The sequence below is a fragment of the Myodes glareolus genome, chromosome 5 (genome assembly GCF_982192425.1).
Source record: "Myodes glareolus chromosome 5, mMyoGla1.1, whole genome shotgun sequence".
Taxonomy (NCBI): domain Eukaryota; kingdom Metazoa; phylum Chordata; class Mammalia; order Rodentia; family Cricetidae; genus Myodes; species Myodes glareolus.
In genome coordinates, this window is record NC_142030.1 from 90,789,802 (window position 1) to 90,810,814 (window position 21,013).

The following is a 21,013-nucleotide window of genomic DNA, read 5'->3' on the forward strand; positions in this document are numbered from 1 at the left end:
GAAGAGACGTCTCAGAACTAGAAGGCCCGCTTCAGAACACTTTAGAGTAACTTGATCTTGGGCTTGGGAATGGTGGCACACCTTTAATCCCAGCATTGAGAGGTGAAGACAGGTAGATCTCTGCAAGTCAGCCTGGTCTAGCTAGTGAGTTCCAGGCAAGCTAGAGCTACATCGTGAAACCATCTCACAACAAACAAACAAACAAAAACCTCCATTCTAATAGATACATACTTTTAAAAAGATCAACATTTATCTTGCTGTCAGATGGCATCCAATTGGCGACCTCTTTAGGTTTAAATTTCTCAGCAATTTATTTTTTAATGTAAAGGTCTATTTTATTTTTAATTAGTGTATGCATGCCTGTCTGTGTCTGTCTGCCTGTCTTGGGGTATGTGCGTGTGAGGGTAGATGCCCAAGAGGCCAGAGGAAGACTTTGAATCCCTTGAAGCTGGAGTTGCAAGTAGCTGTATCCACTGAGCGTTGGGAGCCAAACACGAATTCTAAGTGCTCTTAACAACAGCCCAGTCATTTCTCCAGCCCCTTAATTTTTATTTTATATTTTCAAAGCATTGAGCTGCAACAGACTGGGAAACAGTAAAGGCCTTCCTTAACCATTAGTTTCAAAAGCACTGTCATTGGCACTAGAGACATCTTGAAATCAGCTAAGAGGCAACCGAGAGAGAAGAGAACCTGTTGTCCCATGTGCACTGCTCGTAGATGTCAGGGAGGAATCACACGCAGTGAGACAGCAGTATTGCTTTATTGCCCCAGTCCAGAAGCCCCCTGCCCCAGCCCTGCATGCTGGCAGACTGGGTTGACAATTCACACGCCGCCCTGCACTCAGCCCTGTGCTGCTGCCCGCGCCGCCCGGGCCGCCTGCCTCCTGCCATAGCGCAGGCCAAAGGAGTTCCAGTTGTAGGCTGACAGGTCCTTCTCGCGCTGCACCAGCACTGCTCCGCGGGGTGTCGGAATCAGGCGACTGCGAGCGGCGCAAGCGGGTCGCTGGCGCCCCGCGGAGCTCTCAACCGGTGGGCATGGCGAGGTCCTACGGGCTCGCAGCCCTGCAACCCCAGATTTCCCTTCTGCGCACCGCGGGCCCTTTTCCCAGACATTGATGAGTTCCTGGGATCCGGACTGCTGGCCTAAAACAGAGAGCAAAGGCAAATGAGACTGGGGCGGCAGGGCTCGCTCAGACCTCTCGATGCTGGCCCCGGGTCCTCAACCTCAGAAGCTTAGCTCTGACCTCAGCGTGGAGCCAAAGTGCTGCTTGGTTAGGGTGGTTAAGCTGCATGCTCCTCCCTCCCTCCCTCCTTCGATAGCTTTGCTTTCAAGTGCTTGCCAAAATTCTCCTAAATAACTTTATTAAACGACCTCCTTTGAGGAAGCAAACACTCTGTTCCATCCTCTTCTGGGCTCTCTGCCTGGTCCCTCAGTGAGTGTCTGCATCTGGAGTTTGAGCCGCCCATAAGGGGTGTGGGCAAGGGAGGGGACTCCATTTATCTCTCAGAACGGGTGAAACAGTACCATGCACGTAGTAGGGCCTCAACAAGTACTCATTAAATAAAAGCTAACGGAAAAACCTGGGGTAACGGAAATCAAAAAGGTGGAGCCAAGGTCATTGTGACCACCCCCTCCTCACACCTGTGACCTGTGATCTGCCTGCTGAGGACAATTGCAAACTTTGATAAACAGGATCAAGACTGAGTGAAGACCAGATGTTACACATGTGGCCTTAACAGGCACAACTTCCCCGGGCAGGTGCAATGCCTTCCCTTCCTGCTGGAGGCTAACAGGGCTCACTCCGAAAACACTTCACAGACAAGGCTCATTAATCCCCCTCTCCCTCCCTCCCTTCATCCCTCCCTCCCTCTCTTTCTTTGGCAATAAAACAGGGCAAGTAGCTCAGAGTACACAGTGAGTCTAGTCAATTATAGCGAGTTAGTAGCAAGGAGGCCTGATGTGAGTGGGTGTTGGGGCCGAGGGTGGCATTGAGCTTGGCTCCTCAAAACCCTGGCACACTTTGGAGATGAGTGTGGCTATGGTCCAAGATTAATAATAACCATCTAGGAGGCCTTTCCTACCTTCTCTGGGTAACTGGTGTGGGAGAGAAGATCTCATTTCCACAACAGGATATACTGTGTGGCCAGACAGAGCCAATAGCCAGTGTCCCTGTAAGCGGTGGGGTTATTTCTTCCCCTGGAATGATGACACCATTGGTGAAGTGTCTGGGACCCTGTTCCCTTCGCTGTGGTTATGCACAGTGATGTCAGATTCACAGGGGTGTCCTGCGTTCCACGCCTAAGATCTGAGGTCCAGAGAGGTTGATCAAGCTCTAGTACATACAGAGAGCAGACGACCCAGGAGAATTCAGACCCCTGACTCAGCAGCCATGCTCTTGGGGCGCCCCGGCACCTGCTGGGATTCATCAGGATTTGACTGAATAACTTCAGGGAGCAGCCATGCTCTTGGGGCACCCTGGCACCTGCTGGGGTTCATCAGGATTTGACTGAATAACTTCAGGGAGCAGCCATACTCTTGGGGCACCCTGGCACCTGCTGGGGTTCATCAGGATTTGACTGAATAACTTTGGGGAGAAGATATGCTCTTGGGGTACCCCGGCACTTGCTGAGATTCATCAGGATTTTACTGAGTAACTTTGGGGAGAAGATATGCTCTTGGGGTACCCTGTCACCTGCTGGGATTCATCAGGATTTGACTGAATAACTTTGGGGAGAAGTTAAGCTCTTGGGGCACCCTGGCACCTGCTGGGGTTCATCAGGATTTGACTAAATAACTTTGGGGAGAAGATATGCTCTTGGGGTACCCCGGCACTTGCTGAGATTCATCAGGATTTTACTGAGTAACTTTGGGGAGAAGATATGCTCTTGGGGTACCCTGTCACCTGCTGGGATTCATCAAGATTTGACTGAATAACTTCAGGGAGCAGCCATGCTCTTGGGGTACCCCCACACCTGCTAGGGCCCATCAGGATTTGACTGAATACCTTTGGGGAGCAGCTATGTTCTTGGGGTACCCAGCACCTGCTGGGGTTCATCAGGATTTGACTGAATACCTTTGGGGAACACTTTGCCTCTTTGGACGTTAGTTTCCTCAGCTCCTCAGTTCCCCCAGTGAGCTTGAAAGGTTGATAGACATGAAGGTCTGTGTGTTGAGGTTTTTGTTTTCCACTTTTGTTTGTTTTTCAAACCCCCTTAAGGGATCTGAGGTCACAGATAAAAGTGGCGTACACAGTCAGCTCCTTTCGGGCATCCATCCAGAGAAGCACTTGGTATAGAGTAGAGAGCACAGCAGGAGCCATCACCAAGGGGCTGGGTTAATAGACCTAGGTGAGCCTCCTGTACTCCCAGCAGGCTGGTCCTGGGCCAGCCCCAGGTATCCGCCAAGTGCACTAATTAAACTCATGGCAGTAGCCTGGCTACAGTATGAAAAAGATGGTAATTCTCATGTTCAGTGACTCTCCTGGACCGTTCGTACCTGTGGGCCCAGGGTTTGCCAGAGGTGCCACCTTTGCCAGTGGCTCCCCAAAGGTGGTGATGCAGAGGAGAAGCAGTAGCTGCCAAGAAGCCAGTGCAGTCATTCTGTCAGGAAGAGGCAGGTCCACGATGTGCTCAGAGGCTGAGTGAGACAGAGAGAGGCAAAAAGTCTGGGTCAGAGTTAGCACTGTACCAGAACCCAGGTCGAAGAGAGAAACTGGGGGAGAGGAGAAAGCCCTGTGACCAGACACGACCTGTGGAGGGATAAGCGTGAAACGAGGCCACAGGGAACGGGACTGAAGGAGCGGGGAAGGATGGACAAAAAGGAAGGGTCAGACTTGGTGGAAGGGATAAGCTGATCACGCTGGTGAGATTGTGGGTCATGGATTTGCTGGAGAGAGATGTGGAAGAAGGAGAGTAAGGTGCCGAGCATGGGGCTGATCAGGGAAAAGGAGGTAGATGAGGTCTCCCAGGAGTGTGCTGTGCATGGGGGCGGCCAGGGAGGGGAGGTGATCAGGGAGGGGAGGTAGATGAGGTCACGCAGGAGTGTGCCCATGGGGTTGATCAGGGAATGGAGGTAGATGAGGTCACATAGTGCGTGCTCTGAGGTTCAGCTATTCTCCTGGGGTCCTGGGATCAAGCCCTCCTCCCCTTAGTGCTGGGTTCCGTGTAAAAGCGCAACTTTTGGTGCTCACTCCCCGGGGTAGCACACACCTGCCGCAATCTGGCCTTAGCCCTCCTGCTAGAATAGAAATCCAATTCTTTATCTCTTCCAGGAAAAAAAGGAAGAAAGAGAGTAATCATCTTACACATTCTCAAAGCTCTCCGCAGTCTTGGAGACCATCATCAAATTGTCTTATTGCCTGTAATTCAAGACAGGAAAAGCCTTTCTCTCACCTAGCCCATCAGATGCTTCTATTCTCAGGGGCTCTGGGAGGTTGTCAACTCAATTGGCCTCATCAGTTTGACTGCTGAGATAGGAGCTGTGTAGCCTGACCCTCATCCAGCCACTCCGCCTTCCTCCTCTCCTGCTTCCCACTCCGCCCCACTTCTCCAACTCCCAAGGCCAATCTTTCTTTGAAAAAGTCATCAAGCACTTTGACACTGTCCAACAAATGGGATTAAGGACAAAGTGCCCGGGAGGCTGACGGCACAACAGGTTGAACCTAGGCTTCTGTCCAAGGACAGGGGTGGGGAGTATCATTGTGACCCATTTTCGGAGTAGTTTCTCAGCACCATGCATCCTGCTACTGTGCCCCTCCTTGGTCCCTCTACCCAGCCAACTGCAGACTCACATATGCAGTGGTGGGTAAGAACCCTCCAGCCCTCAGCTTCCCACAGCTTCCTGTAGCTCCTTTTAAAGTAAGGAAACATGGAAGCATCGTAATGATTCTAATCTTTCTTGTGTGTGTGTGTGTGTGTGTGTGTGTGTGTGTATAGCCCAGGCTGGCCTCTAACTCGTGATCCTCCCGCCTCTGCCTCCTTCAGCAAATCCTGCTGGTGTGTGCCACCACAACCGGCAATGATTCTAATCTTTACAAGGCAAAAAACGAGTATGGAGTGAATGACCATAAAGACAACACCATTTTCACATGTTTGAGGTTTGTTTCCACAGAATCCGTGTACATAGTTTCTTTCAGAGATTTCACACTGCTCTTTAAAAAGTTTGCAACTGGTCATGTATCTAAGCATCCATGGGCTGAGCAGAACCAGGTTCTCTACCATCTTACGCCAGCTTTCTCGCGATTGCAGTCATGAGCAGTGTGCGGCTCTTGCGGTACCCTGGTTTCTACTTCAGGGCCTTTGTATTATTAACCTCGTGTCTCCTTCCCCTTCTCTACCTGTCATCTATTCTGTTTGCTTTTGTTTAGCCAATGATAGTGATGAGTTCCATGAGTTTTACCCCAAGTTAAAAAAATAAAAAAATCCTGACTCCGAAATGCTCCAGCTTTTCCCTCATCCCATGAATCATGATAGGCCACGCCCATCTCCGAGTACCATTGATACCTGGGCACCAGCTGCATGCTCAGATAGCTATTGACTCTGTGACACCCTGAAAGCCAGATACATGCTGCAGCTGCCTTAAGGCCTGAATAGAATGTGGGGTAGAAACCAAATCCACTAGGCAGAGCCTTGGTTATCAGGGCCAGTGTAAGCCACTGCTGGCAACTGTCTCCAGACTAGGACTGTGCTAGGTGCTGGGATGCTGAGGATGCAGGGACAGCACGTCTCATGTGTAGAACTCTGCCTGCCCCCAACACACCGTCACCCCACATGGACACACATACCACACATAAAGCACACACAAACGCACCACATACAACACGGGCTGGTGAGATGGCTCAGCAGATCAATGTGCTTGCTGTCAAGCTTGACGATCTGAGTTTGATCCCTTGGGCCCACAGGACGAGAGGAGAAAAACAAGTCCCATAAGCTGTCATCTTGACTTCCATATGTGTGCTATGCTCACACACATACACACAGCAAAAATAAATAATAAGTAAATAAGTAGAATAAGGCACAGCACACATACTCCGAATACATACCACATGTCTCCCACATTCACCATACACATGTCACACACATGCACACATACAGACACCCCAGACCCTGATAACTCTTACCTGCTTAGTCTACAGGCCATGTGGTGCATGTAAGTAGAACTTAATTGTTTGAAAATCAAAAAGAACACACGTGCACACACATACACACTCCAGGATAATCAGGCCAGCCTGGCAATCAGAAGTGATCAGTGCTCCTTGCTTTTGGCTTACTTGATGTTTCAGTTGGCCTTGGACTGAAGTCTGCTCTCCCAGATCTTCCCTGACTCGGGGCAGTCCCAAGCGCTGTCAGCAGTGTACCTACCTTGGCTGGGTTCTGGCTGGAGGGCTGGAGGGAGGAGAGCCGCTTGGGTATTGGAACACACCGACAGAAGCCACTGACTCCTGGGTTTACTCTCTCTGATCCTTGGTCACAGCCCCTTTTATGAGGTCTAGGTGGGTGACGTCTCCAGGCGCAATCCCACCTCTGCCCTCCCAGGCCCTCCTCAGGACTCCACGCCCTGCCGCCGGCTTCCGCCTCCTGGCTGTCACGTCTGGATCCGGCGACCTCCTCGCCCCCAGAAACCATCCAAGGCTGCTCTCAGAATCTCACTAATTCTTCCAGCCTCTCCATCCTCTTGACACCCCCTCCCTTGCAGCTGGAGACTCATTCTGCCCCAAACAATGAAGAGAAAATGACTGAGGAGTGTATATGTGAAATGTCTTATCCCTCTCTGCGCACATACACACACACACACACACACACACACACACACACACACACATACACACACTGAAGTGAATAGGAGACACAGGCTGGAGGAGGAGGGGAAGGGCACAGCCTGACCCAGAGGCTCCTCCATGCCCACATGCTGCCCTCTCAGAGAGAAACGGGGTCATATTGGCCTCCATCGGGGCAGCTCCTGGGCTGTGAATTGAGAGTGGGAGTGGGGCAGAGGGGTCTCCCCCCCTCCTTTTCTCCTTGATAACCGAGCTCCTGCATGACGCAGGGCTTGACACGTATGTGACATGACATGGTCAGAAGTGCTGGGCAGTTATATAAGCAGCTGGTTGTCAGGAAGGAAGGAGACTCCAGCTGGTCATAGCAGCCCATACACGGAATTCTACCTCCTGGTGGTCGAGGCAGAAGGATGATAGTTTTGAAGCCAGGCTGAGATACTCAGGGAGTTCCAGGCCAGGCTGGGTGACAGAGTGAGATATTGTCTCAAAAAGTGGTAGCCATAATAGCACACCCCAGCACTTGGGAGACAAAGGCAGGTGAACCTATGAGTTTGCAAACAGCCTATTCTACAAAGTGAGACCTTGTCACCCCACCATAGATAACTATAATAATGCTACAAAAGGAGGGAAGGGAGAGGGAACATCTATTTTATACTTGATGTGGCCGAGCTGGTCTTGAGAAAGTAAGTGTAGAGAGTGGGCAGCATTTGGTGCCTGGAGGGCAGGGCCAGCCTCACGGTTGGTATTCCCGGCACCTACTCTACTACTAGGCAAATAAAGGCAGGGGCTCAGTGGGTGCTCACCATGACTCTGCCCTTGCCCTCCCCCTTTCTTCCCTTGAGGATTCGGTTCTTTGTTTTTTATTTTATTTTAGACAGGGTCTCGCTGTAGCCTTGGCTGTCCTTGAACTCACAGAAATCCATTTGATTCTGCTTCCCAAATACTAGGATTAGAGTCTGTGCCCACAAAACCTGGCCTGCACCTTTCTTCAGTGTACATGAACTCCTTTTAAGAAGTCTAGTGTGTCATATGTATAATCCCAGCACTCAGACACTTGAAGTAGGATGGTCGTGAGTTCCGGGCCAATCTACAACCTTGTCTCAGAAAAACAAAACAAAGAAAAACCCTTTACTGTGAGACAAGGAGCTCCCTAGAACAAGAAGCAGCTGCTCTGTGGGGCTTGGTTCTCTGAAGACAAAGGCACCATCCACCCCCAAACAGAAGGCGGTTTCAGTCCCACCTCTACCTGCTATGTCCTATGTGGGGTGGTCACCTCATGGCTGAGATGCTCTTCCTGATGCTGCGTGGGCTTAGTTCCCATTGCTCGCCTAACATTAACTGAGGCTTAACATTATACCAGAGCCTTCAGGATGTTAAATACCAGCATGAAAATCACACCAGGGACAGGGTCCGACTCTTAGAGAATGCAATTACACCTTGTGGACTCGCTCGGGGTTGCAGATGGTGCTGCAACCCGTCCTAGGCCTGGGGTGGATATTCCGAACTGGAGACACCAACCCCAAATCTCAGACATGTTTACAACTTGAGGATTTAATCTTGACTCCCTGCAGAAACTCGGGGTGGGAATGTTGCTTCCAGTCTCAGCTGTCAGGGACAGGATCTCGACTCCTGGAAGCCTCTTGGGAGAACTTGGGGGTTTAAGATCAGTCACTCAGCTCCATCTTTCTTCCGGACTTGGCGATGCCCACGTGTGATAGGAAGTAAGTCAGTGCTGGGGCGGGGATTCACGAAGATAACCCCCGCCCCCCTTCCAGCCCCTCCGCCAACAATCCAAGCTCGAGAAGTGCATCCCGCCGGTTCAGACCATAGAGCTGGAGCCTTGAAGCCTCTGCGACAGCTGTGGGAGCCAAGAATCATTATTCCAGACAAAGAGTGGGAAGCAGACTCAATATCCAGGCTATTACCCAGCCGACCTTGAGATGCGGGGCTATGATGCACTAGGCATGGAGAGTGGTGGTGGGGTGTGCCCAGCTGGCAGCCGCTCCAAGATGTGGGTTCTGGCCCCCTTCCTGGATGTCTCAGTGTGGATCTATCAGGCACTTCAGAGGTGGGTGTGGGCCCAGAACAGGCTCTGTTCCCTGCTTGGCTTGATGTCACCAGCTGTCATACATCCCTGTGGCCCAGGCTTAATCAAGTGTCCCCAGAAGCACACCTTGTCTGGGTCACCTCAGCTTTCACTTCTTTGTCTGGGGAGCTATTAATGGCCGCCTCCTCTCCACCCACACCTTAGCCACTCCAGCCTCCAGGGCCCCACTTTTGATCTTATCAAGTGGAGAAGGAGCAGGGAGGGGAGGCGAGTGAAACTGGGGTGCGTGGGTCTCAGAGAGTACGGGAGAGGGGGTCTGCGACACTTAGGATGGCACTTGAGGCAGTTCCGAGTGCTCTCCCACCCCAGACACCACTGCCACGCCCAGGTTCCCTCTACTCACAGCGCTCAGGAAGGAGATGTTGGAAGCGCTGCCCAGGAATCCAAAGGCCACAGGGAAAAAGCTCCTAGGAACAGAAGAGAGGACTGGGGTCAGTGGTGGCCCAGGAGGGGAGGAGGAAGATAGCAAGACTGACAAGCTCTTACTCAGAGGCTCAGACTTTGAAAGCTCTTGGGAGAGCAGCCCCTGAGCCCTGGGGACAGACATGTCCTGGGCTCTGTTGAAAGATGCAGCAGAGTAAAGTGACTGAGAATCATGGGCTGAGCTCGGGTGCCTTATGGTCACATCACGGCTCTGCCTCTTACTGACCCTGTACACAGGGAACAAATCCTCACTTCTCTGAACCCATGGCCAGTTTCCCAACATGCTTAGCAGTACTGGTACCTACGTCATTGGGCCTTACATAAAGCCAAGCTCAAAGGGCGCACATTTTTGTGACTTCCTCTCCTGATGATTATCCTGGCCTGATGCCCTCTCTTTGCTGGATGAGGTAGGGAGCAAACGCACTGAGTGGCTGAGCCCCTGGCATGGATGGAGGCTGGAGCTTGTGTCATTGTAGGCACAGTCTTATGCCTCAGCATCCCCCTGTTGAAGCTACTTTTGCCTTTGGTAGGGCTTGGAGGCAGTCAGGTTGAGAAGTGAACCCTCAAGGTCCCGGGTGAGTGAGGAGATTAGAGATTTGAATTGTCGGGGTCCGGTGCCCCAACATAAACTACTTTTCCCTCTCTGGACCAGTGTTGGAGGCATGGGAATAACTGAGTTCACACAGCAATATCAGAAGGGAGTCTCAGGCTTCATTCATTCCTGAAGATCACCCGCGTTTATTATCCAAACACCTTTTATCCCCCAAGGTAAACTGAGGTAGAAGTTCATTAACATTATCTTTCCAGGAGTATCAGGACTACAGTCACGTGAGCAGCTCGGCATTCACACTTCTTCTCAGGCGATCTGCATAATTGCAAAAGAGAAGGAGCAGGACCTCCTGAGCCTGTGTTAGGTAGCTAGGTTGCGACAGCCTGTCTAGAGGGTACCTGATTGCTTTGGATACCACCGATGGCCAGAGAACTTGGCTGTCACACCACGTGGAAATACGGTCCCACAGAATTTGACCTGGCCACTGCTCCCTAAATCACGGTCTACAAAGGCAGAGGGGGAAGGTACTCACTTGAAGAGGTTAACAAATCCATAGGCCTCCAGGAGCATGCCCAGCAGGGGCCAGCGCAGCAACACGATGGCTACACCCCCCAGGAAGAAGGTGGTCCCCTTGAGCTTGTGTCGTTGGAAGAAGAAGGAAAATGTCCTCCTCAGGCCGATGATGAGGGAAAGGCCAGTCAGGAACAGCAGCTGCAGGCCCAGGGAAGAAGTGAGGACAGAGAGGTGGTGTGTGTGTGTGTGTGTGTGTGTGTGTGTGTGTGTGTGTGTGTGTATGTCCCAGCAGTGGGGCGGAATCCCAGAACTGGAAATGGCTCTAGTTAGCAGGGGCATAGAAATGCCCTGAGGCAGAGGGATGGACTTGAAGGCCTTTCATTTCCCACCCAGTTCCTCAGCTCTAAACTCTTCCTCCCAGGGAGTCTGTGGAATGGAATCCTCCCCCTTTGACTGACAAGAAGTTGGTACCCAAAGTCTCTGAAGGGTCCCCACTCTGTAGCTCTGCCAGAACCTTCAGCATGGTTCCTAGTGCTTCGTTTATGGGGGCCCAGGCTCCCATAGTATACAGGTTTTTTTTTCTAGAATGTTCCCTGCCCACCCACACCTCCACCATGCCTTTTCTTTCAGTGTTCCAATCACTCCTGAGAGCTTTAGCCTCCATTTCCTTCCCAGCTATCTTTTGTCTACTCCTTTCTCTCAGCCCCTGTTTCATAATGAAGTTTTTATCTTACTCTGGCTTTCCCCCCACTGCTCCTGCTGTCCTGGAGGTGTCCTTAGATTCAGGGATTCAGTGGTGGGCAGGGGGTCTAATTCATCACGGGAACACTAGGACTTCAGGATTACTTGGTATAATCATCTCAGGTTCTCCATGCCCACAGACTCTACCGTCGCTCCACCTTTACCCCCCACCCTGTCCTCATCCACCCTAAATAGCCATGACCTGAATGAACTTGGGACCGACTCTCCTGGCCATCCAGCAAAGGCACCTAGTATTGGGGGGACTCACATTTCCGAAAGCCAGGAGTACGGAGTCAAAGTACAGGAGTATCCCAAAGAGGATGAAGAAGACACCGAAGCCGGTGACGCCCACACCAATCTCTGCAAGAAGCAAAGAGAGCTCTCAGGGGAAGGCTGACCAGGGGAAGGAAGATGAGCAGGAGCTGTTGGGCTCCTGGGAAGCTTTGCCCTCACATTTTATCAGTGCTGCTTCTTCCTGAGCCCACAGCACACGATCTTCAGGATTGAGCCTCGGCTGAACGCAATAACCTGCCTATTCTTTCCTACAGTTGGAGCTCAGTGAGGAGAAGAAGAGGCTGAAAGCTCAAGACTCTGAACTCCAGGCCCTGACTGGCTCCTGGATCCCTCTGTGCTTTCTCCTCTCTCCTCAGCCCTCAGGGCTGACCTACCACAGGTGACTGGGAAAATAGAAGCCATCGGTTAGGAATACACTCCCCCATCCTGCCGCAGTGGCCTAGGTACCTCCCCACCCCCAGTCTCCTCTAATTTCAAATCAGTATTAGCTCACAGAGTTGACTGCCACAGACAGTGTCCCCACCCATTAGCAATGTCCTACGGGCATCACCAAAGACCACAGGGGTTAACAAAACCAATGAGCAGGAGGCAGAAGTGTGGGACAGTCTGGACACCTTGTTTGGCCAAGGGCTATACTCTGGGTATGTGATGTGTGCTTCTGAACATTCCCTCCAGAAATAATAGACAGGGCACGTGGGCTCTTTGGTCTGAGATCCTTCTCATCTCATGGAAGTGTGAATTTGACTCTCTGCCACTGTGATAGGCAACAAATGACCATTCATTATGCGCTTTTTTCTTTTTTAAACTACATTAAACATTGGACTGGAGAATTGGCTCTGCAGTTAAGAGAACTGGTTGCTCTTGCAGAGGGCCTGGTTTAATTCCCAGCACCTATATGGCAGCTCACAACTATCTGCAATTCCAGTTCCAGGGGACCCGGCACCCTCAAGAGACATACAGACAGGCAGAACATCAAGGAACATAAAATAAAAGTAAAAAAATTAAACATAAAAAGTTACTTCTGTTTGAAGTATACACACACACACACACACCTTTGAAATTCTGTTTTCAAAGCTGAGTATGTTAATACAGGTCCGTAATATCCCAGCACTTGGGAGGTGGAGGCAGGAGGATCATGAGTCCATGTCATCCTTGTCTGTTTGAGATCACTGTGGACCACAGAGCATCTTTCTCCACAAACAAATAATAATAATAATAATAATAATAATAATAATAATAATAATAATCCTGCTTTCAGATCTTTTGGTTTTTACCCAGCAGTGGGATTTCTGGGTCACATGATAACTTTTCTCTCTGGTGTTTGAGACGCTTCAGTGCTGTTTCCCAGAGTGGCTTGTTCCTTTCACTTTCCTGTCCCCAGAGCACAAGACTTCCCACATCCTCGCCCTAAAAAATTCATTCCTAGTTTTATTTTTATTTATGTGTATGTATGTGTGTCTGTGTGTTATATGTTTGCATGTCATGTGTGTGGGTACCTGCAGAGGCCAGGTATCCTGGACCTGAAGTTCCAGGCAGTTTTGAGCCTCCTGGCCTAGGGGCTGGGACATGGTTTCTCTGGAAGAGCAGTGAGCACTCTGAACTGCTGAGCCATCTCTCCAACCCCAATTTTAATGCTTCTGGTAGCAGCCATGCTGACACTGTGATATCACATTGTAGGTTTTTGCTTTGTTTTTTGGTGTGGGATCTCAGGTTTGTGACAAGTCTTCATGATGCGTCTGAACATATTTTCTCCTTCCACGCCCAATGGTACTGGCCTGAATTAAACTTCACCCTTGGAGCTTCAGAATGGTTGTGCTCTGATTCCACACTGTACGATGTTTCTACCCTAGGAGACAAGGTACCAACCCTCCACACTGTATGATGTTTCTACTGTAGGAGACAAGCTACCCACCCTCCACACTGTACGATGATTCTACCCTAGGAGACAAGGTACCCACCCTTCACACTGTATGATGTTTCTACCCTGGGAGACAAGGTACCAACCCTCCACACTGTATGATGTTTCTACTGTAGGAGACAAGCTACCCACCCTCCACACTGTACGATGATTCTACCCTAGGAGACAAGGTACCCACCCTTCACACTGTATGATGTTTCTACCCTGGGAGACAAGGTACCAACCCTCCACACTGTATGATGTTTCTACTGTAGGAGACAAGCTACCCACCCTCCACACTGTACGATGATTCTACCCTAGGAGACAAGGTACCCACCCTTCACACTGTATGATGTTTCTACCCTGGGAGACAAGGTACCAACCCTCCACACTGTATGATGTTTCTACCCTGGGAGACAAGGTACCAACCCTCCACACTGTATGATGTTTCTACTGTAGGAGACAAGCTACCCACCCTCCACACTGTACGATGATTCTACCCTAGGAGACAAGGTACCCACCCTTCACACTGTATGATGTTTCTACCCTGGGAGACAAGGTACCAACCCTCCACACTGTATGATGTTTCTACCCTGGGAGACAAGGTACCAACCCTCCACACTGTATGATGTTTCTACTGTAGGAGACAAGCTACCCACCCTCCACACTGCACGATGATTCTACCCTAGGAGACAAGGTACCAACCTTCCACACTGTACAATGTTTCTACCGTAGGAGATAAGGTATTCACCCTTCACACTGTATGATGTCTGGCCCCTCGGTGATAAGGTACCCACCTACTACAACCACACAGATAGGGCATGGTGGAAGACTATACCACATTTCTTTAGTGTGAATGATAAAGATGTTTGGAATTTGTTGCAGTAGTGAGAGCTGAATACAGGGTTGTACTCCATGTGCTAGACAAGCGTTCTGTACTAGGGCTACATCTAAATCTAACCCGCCTCCCAGACACGGTCATGGTCTGTAGCCTAGACCTGCCTGTTTGTTGCAATACACACACACACACACACACACACACACACACACACACACACGTGTGTGTGTGTGTATACATATACAAATATATATATAAAACGTTATAAAAATACATTATCAACTGGGTGTGGTGATGCACGCCTTTAATCCCAGCTCTCAGGAGGCAGAGGCAGGCAGATCTCTGTGAATTATAGGGTGGCCTACAGAGTGAGTTCAAGGACAGCCAGGGCTACACAGAGAGACTCTGCCTGAAAACAACAGCAATAACAACAACAAAAGTCTGTTATCTCCTTACACTGGTCTATGACTGTCCTATGACTCCAGTCTTCTAGGACGCCCTTCCTCCTACGTGGAGACATGATATGAGTGTGGCTTTGCTCTTGGTTTTGTTCTGTTAAAACACCTGTTTTCCTGTCCTGTGCACCCTTAAGAATGGACTCGGGTTTGTTTGTCTATTTGTTTTGCAAAGAATGTAAGCTTCTCAGATCCGCTTTGTATGTCTTTCTGAGGAGGACAGCAGAGCCTAGCTCTCCAGTCCACTGACCGTGAGTCACTGCTGCTTGCTTCATAGAGAAACAGGAACTTGAGTCAGGAGGCCAGGAGAGGCTTGTAGACACGGAGCCATCCTCATGAAAGTGAAGGCCAGGAGTGGCGGGATTGATTGGGCTAACCAGCCACAGCAGTAACCGCCCCCCCCCCCCCCCCGCCTGCTGAGTGTGCCGGAAGATGTGTGTTGATGTCATTATAGGCACCCAGGACCATTCTGGGTCCCTATCAAGATTCTGAGAACCAATATGAGGAAAGTCCTTGTGGCGAGCGTCCTGAGGTGTGAAAGACTGTGATCCTCAGACACGGCCTGGTGAGAATTCATGCCCTGCTCAGCAGTGTGTGTCTGTACCCCCGAACTCAGGAGGCAAGTTCAAGATCAGCTTGGGCTGACACCAAACAAAATGTCCAATGTGGTGGTGCGTGCTGCAATCCCAGTCTTAAGAAGCAAAGGCGGGAGAGTTACTTCAAGTCTGAGACCAATCTGAGCTATAGAGTGAAATTCTGTCTCAAAAAACCTAAACCAACCAATCAACCAACCAATCAACCAAATACTCTGTCTTCTCATACGCATTACAAATATTTTTGGAGTTTTTGAGATTTAACATTACTATGTAGCCCAGGAGAGTCCCCCTGCCTCAACCTCCCCCTCAGCCTCCCCAGTGCTGGGATTATAGGTGTCTTCCACTGAGTGTGGCTTTTTTTATTTTTTTTTTTAAATGTTAGACATCTTCTCTAACAGCGGTTTGAGCCATGCTCACTTTCTGGTTTGTCTTGCGCCTTTTTTTTTCACAGGTTGATGCGATTCTAGAATTTTCATCTGCTGAGATCAGCCTTTTTCATAGGCCACATTTAGTTGTTTCTGGCAGTCAGCATCACACACCAGCTCACAGACAAGTGTCAGGAGATGTGTTTCTCACACACAGCTTCAAAACGTCCCCCGTCTTTTGCTTCTCCTGTAGTTTAGGGACTCAGTCAAATCTGGGGAGGGGGGCTTGCACCCGAAGTTCCTTTCAGGACAGCAGCCATGGCAGAGGAAGCAGTGGATTTGGGTAGGCGGGTCACACAGTTAGGCAGGAATGGCAGAAGTGTTAGAAGGTGTTGTCCCGGGATCCAGACAGAGGTCGCAGTGCGCCCCCTGCTGCACAAGTTACAAAGCAGACAGCAGGGAGTAAGTAAGGCAAACTCTTGAGGATAGCCTGGCTCCAGGGCTCCTCCAGGGCTCCAGAGACCTCCCTGGCTTCGGACTGGCCAGTTTGGAGTCTCCCTATGTTGACTGTTATCTTGCATCTGAGTCCCAACTCTCCAGCCTTGGGTCCCTAGGTCCTGCAGTTCCCAAACTGCTGCCAGAAGGAACCCCCAGCCTGCAGCCCTTGGGGACAGGCCAAAGCCTGGTGGCCAGGGCACGTTTTTTTCAGAATGTATCAGGCAAAGCCAGCTTCAATCTCTTTTTTGCTGCAGGGCATTGTCACCTGGAGCAGGTGGGTAGGTCTCTTTGGCTCAAGCTTGTGGAAGAAGTAAAACATTATTCATTGTTTCTCAAATTCCTCATCCTTCAATTCATGTGATCTTCCTGCCTCAGCCTTCGGAGCAGCTAAGGCTACAAGAGGGAGACAGCCGGTGATCTTTTTCTCTTTTACAATCACAAATGTGCCAAAATTTCTCTATTAGGACTCTTTTGTCCTCACACCACCCCTGAACCTTGTGGGGTGCCTTTCCCTTACCCTTCAGATAGACAAGATACAGATGTCAAAACAGGAAATGTGCACATATATTTCTATTCTCCAGCCTTCGGACTCCACCCAAGCTTTACCTATGTGTGCCCACAACATTCATGGGAAGAGAATGCAGCTCATCAACACGTGGCATCGTTAGTGTGCCTGTCTGGAATACTTCTACAATCGGAACTCAACATGATCTTGGTCTTTGGAAGATTCAGAACAACCGTTTTGTAGCTGGTCCCTTCATAGGGTGTGTCTAAGAGTCCACGCAGAGCTGTCTGCCGGGTATTATCAGGTACACTTCCAGTAGCCTGGGGGGCTGGGGAGCGAGCCTGCTTCTAGCCTGACACCACTTTACTCTTTACTCTCCAGGTGACACACTGGACCCTCCTGTATGAGAACCCTGCCTCTGCCCATGGGAGCACCCTCGTCACCCTCATCTTGGCTACCCACTCTGCCCACAGGCTGGGACTCTAAGTACTCTTCGCGGTCCGTCAAATGTTCGAGGGGAAGAAGGGGAGTTGAAAATAGCACCTGGTGCTTGTGCCACAGTGGGCACTGGTCACATCTTAACTTGACATAACCACCTGTGACGGGGCCGTGGTTTACTCCACTTCACAAACTGAATCCTGAGGATTCACAGGAACACTGCCCGCCCAGGTCTGGATACAGCTGAGACTTTGAAAAGTGACATTAACCACTTCTGCATGAAGTGTTCTTGCTCTGGCCATTAGCAACCTTCAGGTAGCCAAATCTCCCAGCAGGTGTCAGTTCTTGGCAGCGAGAGGCAGGCCACTCCTCGGTGGAAACCGCCCCTCCTGGCTTCCAGGAGACGTTCTGATTTTCTTCCAGCTGTCTAGCTGTCTCCCCACTCCAGTGCTCCCCCACCTCCTTTGCCAGCACTTTCTTTCTTTTATGATTTAACTCACTCAGGGTTTGGGCCCAGCTCCTGTCTCTCCTCGCAGCTCCTGTCTCTCCTCGCTCTGTTTCCACGCGCCTTCCCGTGTTTTCAAATGCTGCACGTGTGCTGACAATGTCTACGTTTATCTCTCTCGCCCAGCACTCAGCAGATCCCACTGCTTGCTTGGCTGCTGGCTTGGTTTTCTCCCTGGCACTCAGCGTGCCTCTGGTCCCAAGCTGTGATCAGCCTCCCTTTCTTTATCCTGCACCTCCTGTGAAAAGCGTCTCCGCTGCCACCGGCTGCCAAGCCACTTGAGGCGCCTGCCACCCTCCCTGTCTAATCCACAGTCTCAGGAGGCTGCTTCCGGAAGCATCCAAAAGCTGCCATGCTTCTCCCTTGTTACGTCGCCCCTAGCCACCTCTTCTCTCTCCAGGACACCCCACCCCCACCCCCTGCATGGCTTCCATTAGTCTCTTGTTTCCTGCTTGCCACCATTCCCATCCCCAGTGCTCAAGGATTGGAAACATACCAGCTGACCATAGAGCATCCTGGTCTTTCCACCCACTTGGAATGAAGGGGGGAGCCTTTCCTATGCATGCCTTACAGATCCTATAGAGGCGAGGGGGTCAAAGTTCTCCTTCTACCTTCTCTCAAACGCACACACTCCTCTTACGCCATCGCCTTTGACTTCCGATGTTGCCCATAGTTTCCTGCCCCAGGACCTTTGTAGATGAGGCTTCTTTGCGTGGCACACTCTGCTCACGCTTCTACATGCCAGCTCCTCAGGGAAACCTGTCCTAATGAGCACAGCAGCATGCCTCCCGTGTCAGGACTCCGGGATTCATCATCCTTTCTCCCCCTTTTGATTCACTGAGTTGCAAGGTGGGGATGCTGGGGGAGTAGTTTGGGTGAGCTTTGGCGTGATATGGAGACAGTTTGATTGTCACAAGGGAGTGGAGGTTTGTCACCTGGTGGGTGGTCAGAGGTATGGCTAAAAATTCCTTAGTGCCCAGGGCAGTTCCCACAACAGTATGGGCTGCATCCGAAGGCTCAGGGAGTTGGGAGGCTGAGAGGCTGTGCCCCAGAGATCTGGGGACTCCTATGGCTTTAAGCAGCGACTATATACATGTTGTTGATTTCTCTTTCTGGACAAATCTCTCTCTTGAAGTTCAGGCCCTCTCCTCCCTGCCTGGATATCTGAGACATCTGAGACAAACATACCCAGCCTATGCAAATCCGGCTCCTGCTTCCCACTTACGGAACCACTTTCCAGTCTGCTCCCCAGGTACCGGGGAGGTATTCTTGACTCTTCATCCTTTCATGTCTCACATCCCATCTTCCAGCAAATTCCTCCAGTCACACAGGACCACCTCCCATTTCTGCACTGCCACACGCTGTCTCCGGCCTTCTCTCACCTCAGAAAGGCCTCTTTTTTGTTATCCTACCCTGTACACTCTATTCTTGAGAATTCCAGCAACCAGAGCGAGCTTCTAAACCGCCGAGAGGTCACACCTCTCACATAGAGCTCACTACAAACCTTCCCATCTCTACGGTGCTCCACCTTGGGCTGCCTTTCGGGGACTTCCCTTACCCAAGCTCTTAACCTTCCACCTGTGAAGTCTCAGCCACACCAGCCTCTTTGCTGGACCTCACACTCCACAGACTTGACACCTCAGGACCTTTGTGCTGGCTACTCCCTCTTCCTGGAAGAGATGACTGCACAGATTGCCTTCTTACTTCCTGTAGTCCTCCAAGTTAGGGCCTTTTCCAGCAAAGCCTTCCCTGGCCAATGGAAATGAATCCCCCAACACACACACACACACACACACACACACACACACACACAAACACACACACTCTTCAAACTCCATGGTTCCTTTACTCGGTTTTGTTTTAGAATGGAAGGGGGTTCTTACTACCATCAGAGCTGCTACACAGTCACTTCTTCAAGAGCTAATGGCCTGCCTTCCCTTGATAGCAGGTAAACTGGAGTCTCCCTTGCCTGACTTTTAGTAGTTTATTCTGTGTTGGCATAGTACTTGGCATACATTAGACAGTTACCATAGGGTCACTGCAGAGGGAGTCGGCTTAGAGGCTAAGCAACTCACCCAGTGACACCTATATCTCTGTCCTCCCTGTGGCCGAGCCACTCTTCCCAGGCAGTGGGCTGCCACCTCCCTGCTCCCCTAAAGAAGTGGGGATGCATGGAGTGAGACCACAAACTAGGGCCACAGGAGACCTTGAGGGTTTGGGAGATGTCTGATTGGGCAGAGGCACCCTCGTTTTCAGAACCGTGGGTGACAGGGGCTCAGCCTGCCACGTGAACTTGCCTCTGATGGCCTGGGTTCCTGGCTGGCCCCACCCTCTACAAGGCAGAGGTCACACTCGCCCTGACCCTGCTGCTTTGAAGATGCCAACAGAACAGATTCTAACTGCTGGTTCCAGAGGTCACATTTCTAGGTCCCAGAGGAAGAGCCAGGTTGGGAAGAGCACGTGTACACTCACCCTAGCAGGAACCCCCCCCTACAGCCCCACATGCCTCTCCTCCCACACCACCCCTCCCCTCCACTCACTCTGCCACTCGGTGATGGAGATCATGCTTCAGTCCCCTGGGGCCTTCCTGGTCAGCTGGCTAGGAGTGAGCCCGGAGGACCGATCCTGGGCATGTTCCTGGGAAGCTGACCCTTGGCAACAGTGAAGGAATCTTTGGTAAATCATTAACTCCCATCATTCCACACACACAAATGGCTGCTTAAAGATACAGGCCTATTTGGAAACATTCACAAGGCCCTTTCTGGCCTACCTCCTCTGAACAACTTGGTCTGGATATGGAAAGGCAAGGGTCTGGGCCTGTCTGGGTTTTCTCACCTGCTTTGGTAGAGAGGATGGGAAGAGTTGGGATGGTGCCCTACCCTTTACCCTTTTGCTTTTTTTTAGACGGGGTCTCTACTTGCTAGTCTGGATCTCACTATGTAGACCAGGCTGGCCTTGAATTCATGAAGATCTGCTTGCCTCTGCCTCCCCAGTGCTGAGATTCAGGTCATGTGCCACCACATTCAGCCTGGCTCATCTCTTTGAAAATGTGCTAATCATTGTTTCTTTTTTCTTTTTTTGTTTCTGTTGTTGGCTTTGTGCTAGTACATATGAGAAATGCTATGGGCCCAGACTCATCTGAGTAAAACCTGTAGCAGACCTAAGGGGAGTCAGGTTCATATAAACCAAGGACATAGGCGCCACACGGAGTTGGGTGGCAAGACTTCAGCTTTCTTTCCCCAGCGGAGTCCTGATGGGATGGTGAGGTCGAGCTGCTGGCGAGCTGGTCCTAGGAGAAGACTGGACAGTGAGGGAACCTGTGTCAGTTCACGTAGCAGTTGGGTGTACATGGGTGCATCCTTCCTTGCTCTGTGAGCCTGAGGAAGAGGGGGATGGGGCCTCAAGGGCTAGGTCAGCAGTTAAGAACACTTACTGCTCCTGAAGGGACCCAAGTTTGGCTGTCAGCTTTACATAGTGGCTTACAGCTGCCTGTAATCCCTGTTCCGGGGGATC

At 50.8% G+C, this 21,013-nt stretch overlaps 2 protein-coding genes across 4 annotated transcripts; both read right to left on the reverse strand.

Moving 5' to 3' along the window:
- Positions 1 to 591: 591 nt before the first annotated feature.
- On the reverse strand, positions 592 to 8,163 carry Kiss1 (KiSS-1 metastasis suppressor). 2 transcript variants are annotated; one of them, XM_085688229.2, is made up of 3 exons: positions 6,360 to 8,163; positions 3,496 to 3,636; positions 592 to 1,142 (listed from the first exon to the last, which is right to left on the reverse strand). In XM_085688229.2, exons 2-3 carry the CDS (start codon positions 3,596 to 3,598, stop codon positions 841 to 843), a joined length of 405 nt encoding a protein of 134 aa, XP_085544355.2. In that variant the 5' UTR covers positions 3,599 to 3,636; positions 6,360 to 8,163; the 3' UTR covers positions 592 to 840. The 2 variants fall into 2 exon arrangements, with proteins under 2 accessions (XP_085544355.2, XP_085544354.2); XM_085688228.2 differs by lacking the exon at positions 6,360 to 8,163 and adding an exon at positions 4,304 to 4,659.
- Positions 8,164 to 8,310: 147 nt separating this feature from the next.
- Golt1a (golgi transport 1A) lies at positions 8,311 to 20,168 on the reverse strand. 2 transcript variants are annotated; one of them, XM_048430758.3, is made up of 5 exons: positions 20,041 to 20,168; positions 11,378 to 11,469; positions 10,388 to 10,566; positions 9,226 to 9,289; positions 8,311 to 8,633 (listed from the first exon to the last, which is right to left on the reverse strand). In XM_048430758.3, exons 1-5 carry the CDS (start codon positions 20,063 to 20,065, stop codon positions 8,595 to 8,597), a joined length of 399 nt encoding a protein of 132 aa, XP_048286715.1. In that variant the 5' UTR covers positions 20,066 to 20,168; the 3' UTR covers positions 8,311 to 8,594. The 2 variants fall into 2 exon arrangements, with proteins under 2 accessions (XP_048286715.1, XP_087762637.1); XM_087906511.1 differs by lacking the exons at positions 8,311 to 8,633; positions 9,226 to 9,289 and adding an exon at positions 9,995 to 10,170.
- Positions 20,169 to 21,013: the final 845 nt, after the last annotated feature.

What these genes read in the sequence shown, in the direction of transcription:
- Kiss1 (XM_085688228.2), bottom strand. An exon ending in GGCAAACCCTGGGCCCACAG is followed by an intron (nt 1,143 to 3,495) that starts GTACGAACGGTC and finishes TCTCTGTTTTAG; the next exon opens with GCCAGCAGTCCGGATCCCAG.
- Golt1a (XM_048430758.3), bottom strand. Translation starts at nt 20,065, where the DNA reads ATGATCTCCATCACCGAGTGGCAGA. An exon ending in CTCCATCACCGAGTGGCAGA is followed by an intron (nt 11,470 to 20,040) that starts GTGAGTGGAGGG and finishes TGCTTCTTGCAG; the next exon opens with AGATTGGTGTGGGCGTCACC. An exon ending in TACTCCTGGCTTTCGGAAAT is followed by an intron (nt 10,567 to 11,377) that starts GTGAGTCCCCCC and finishes CTGGGCCTGCAG; the next exon opens with CTGCTGTTCCTGACTGGCCT.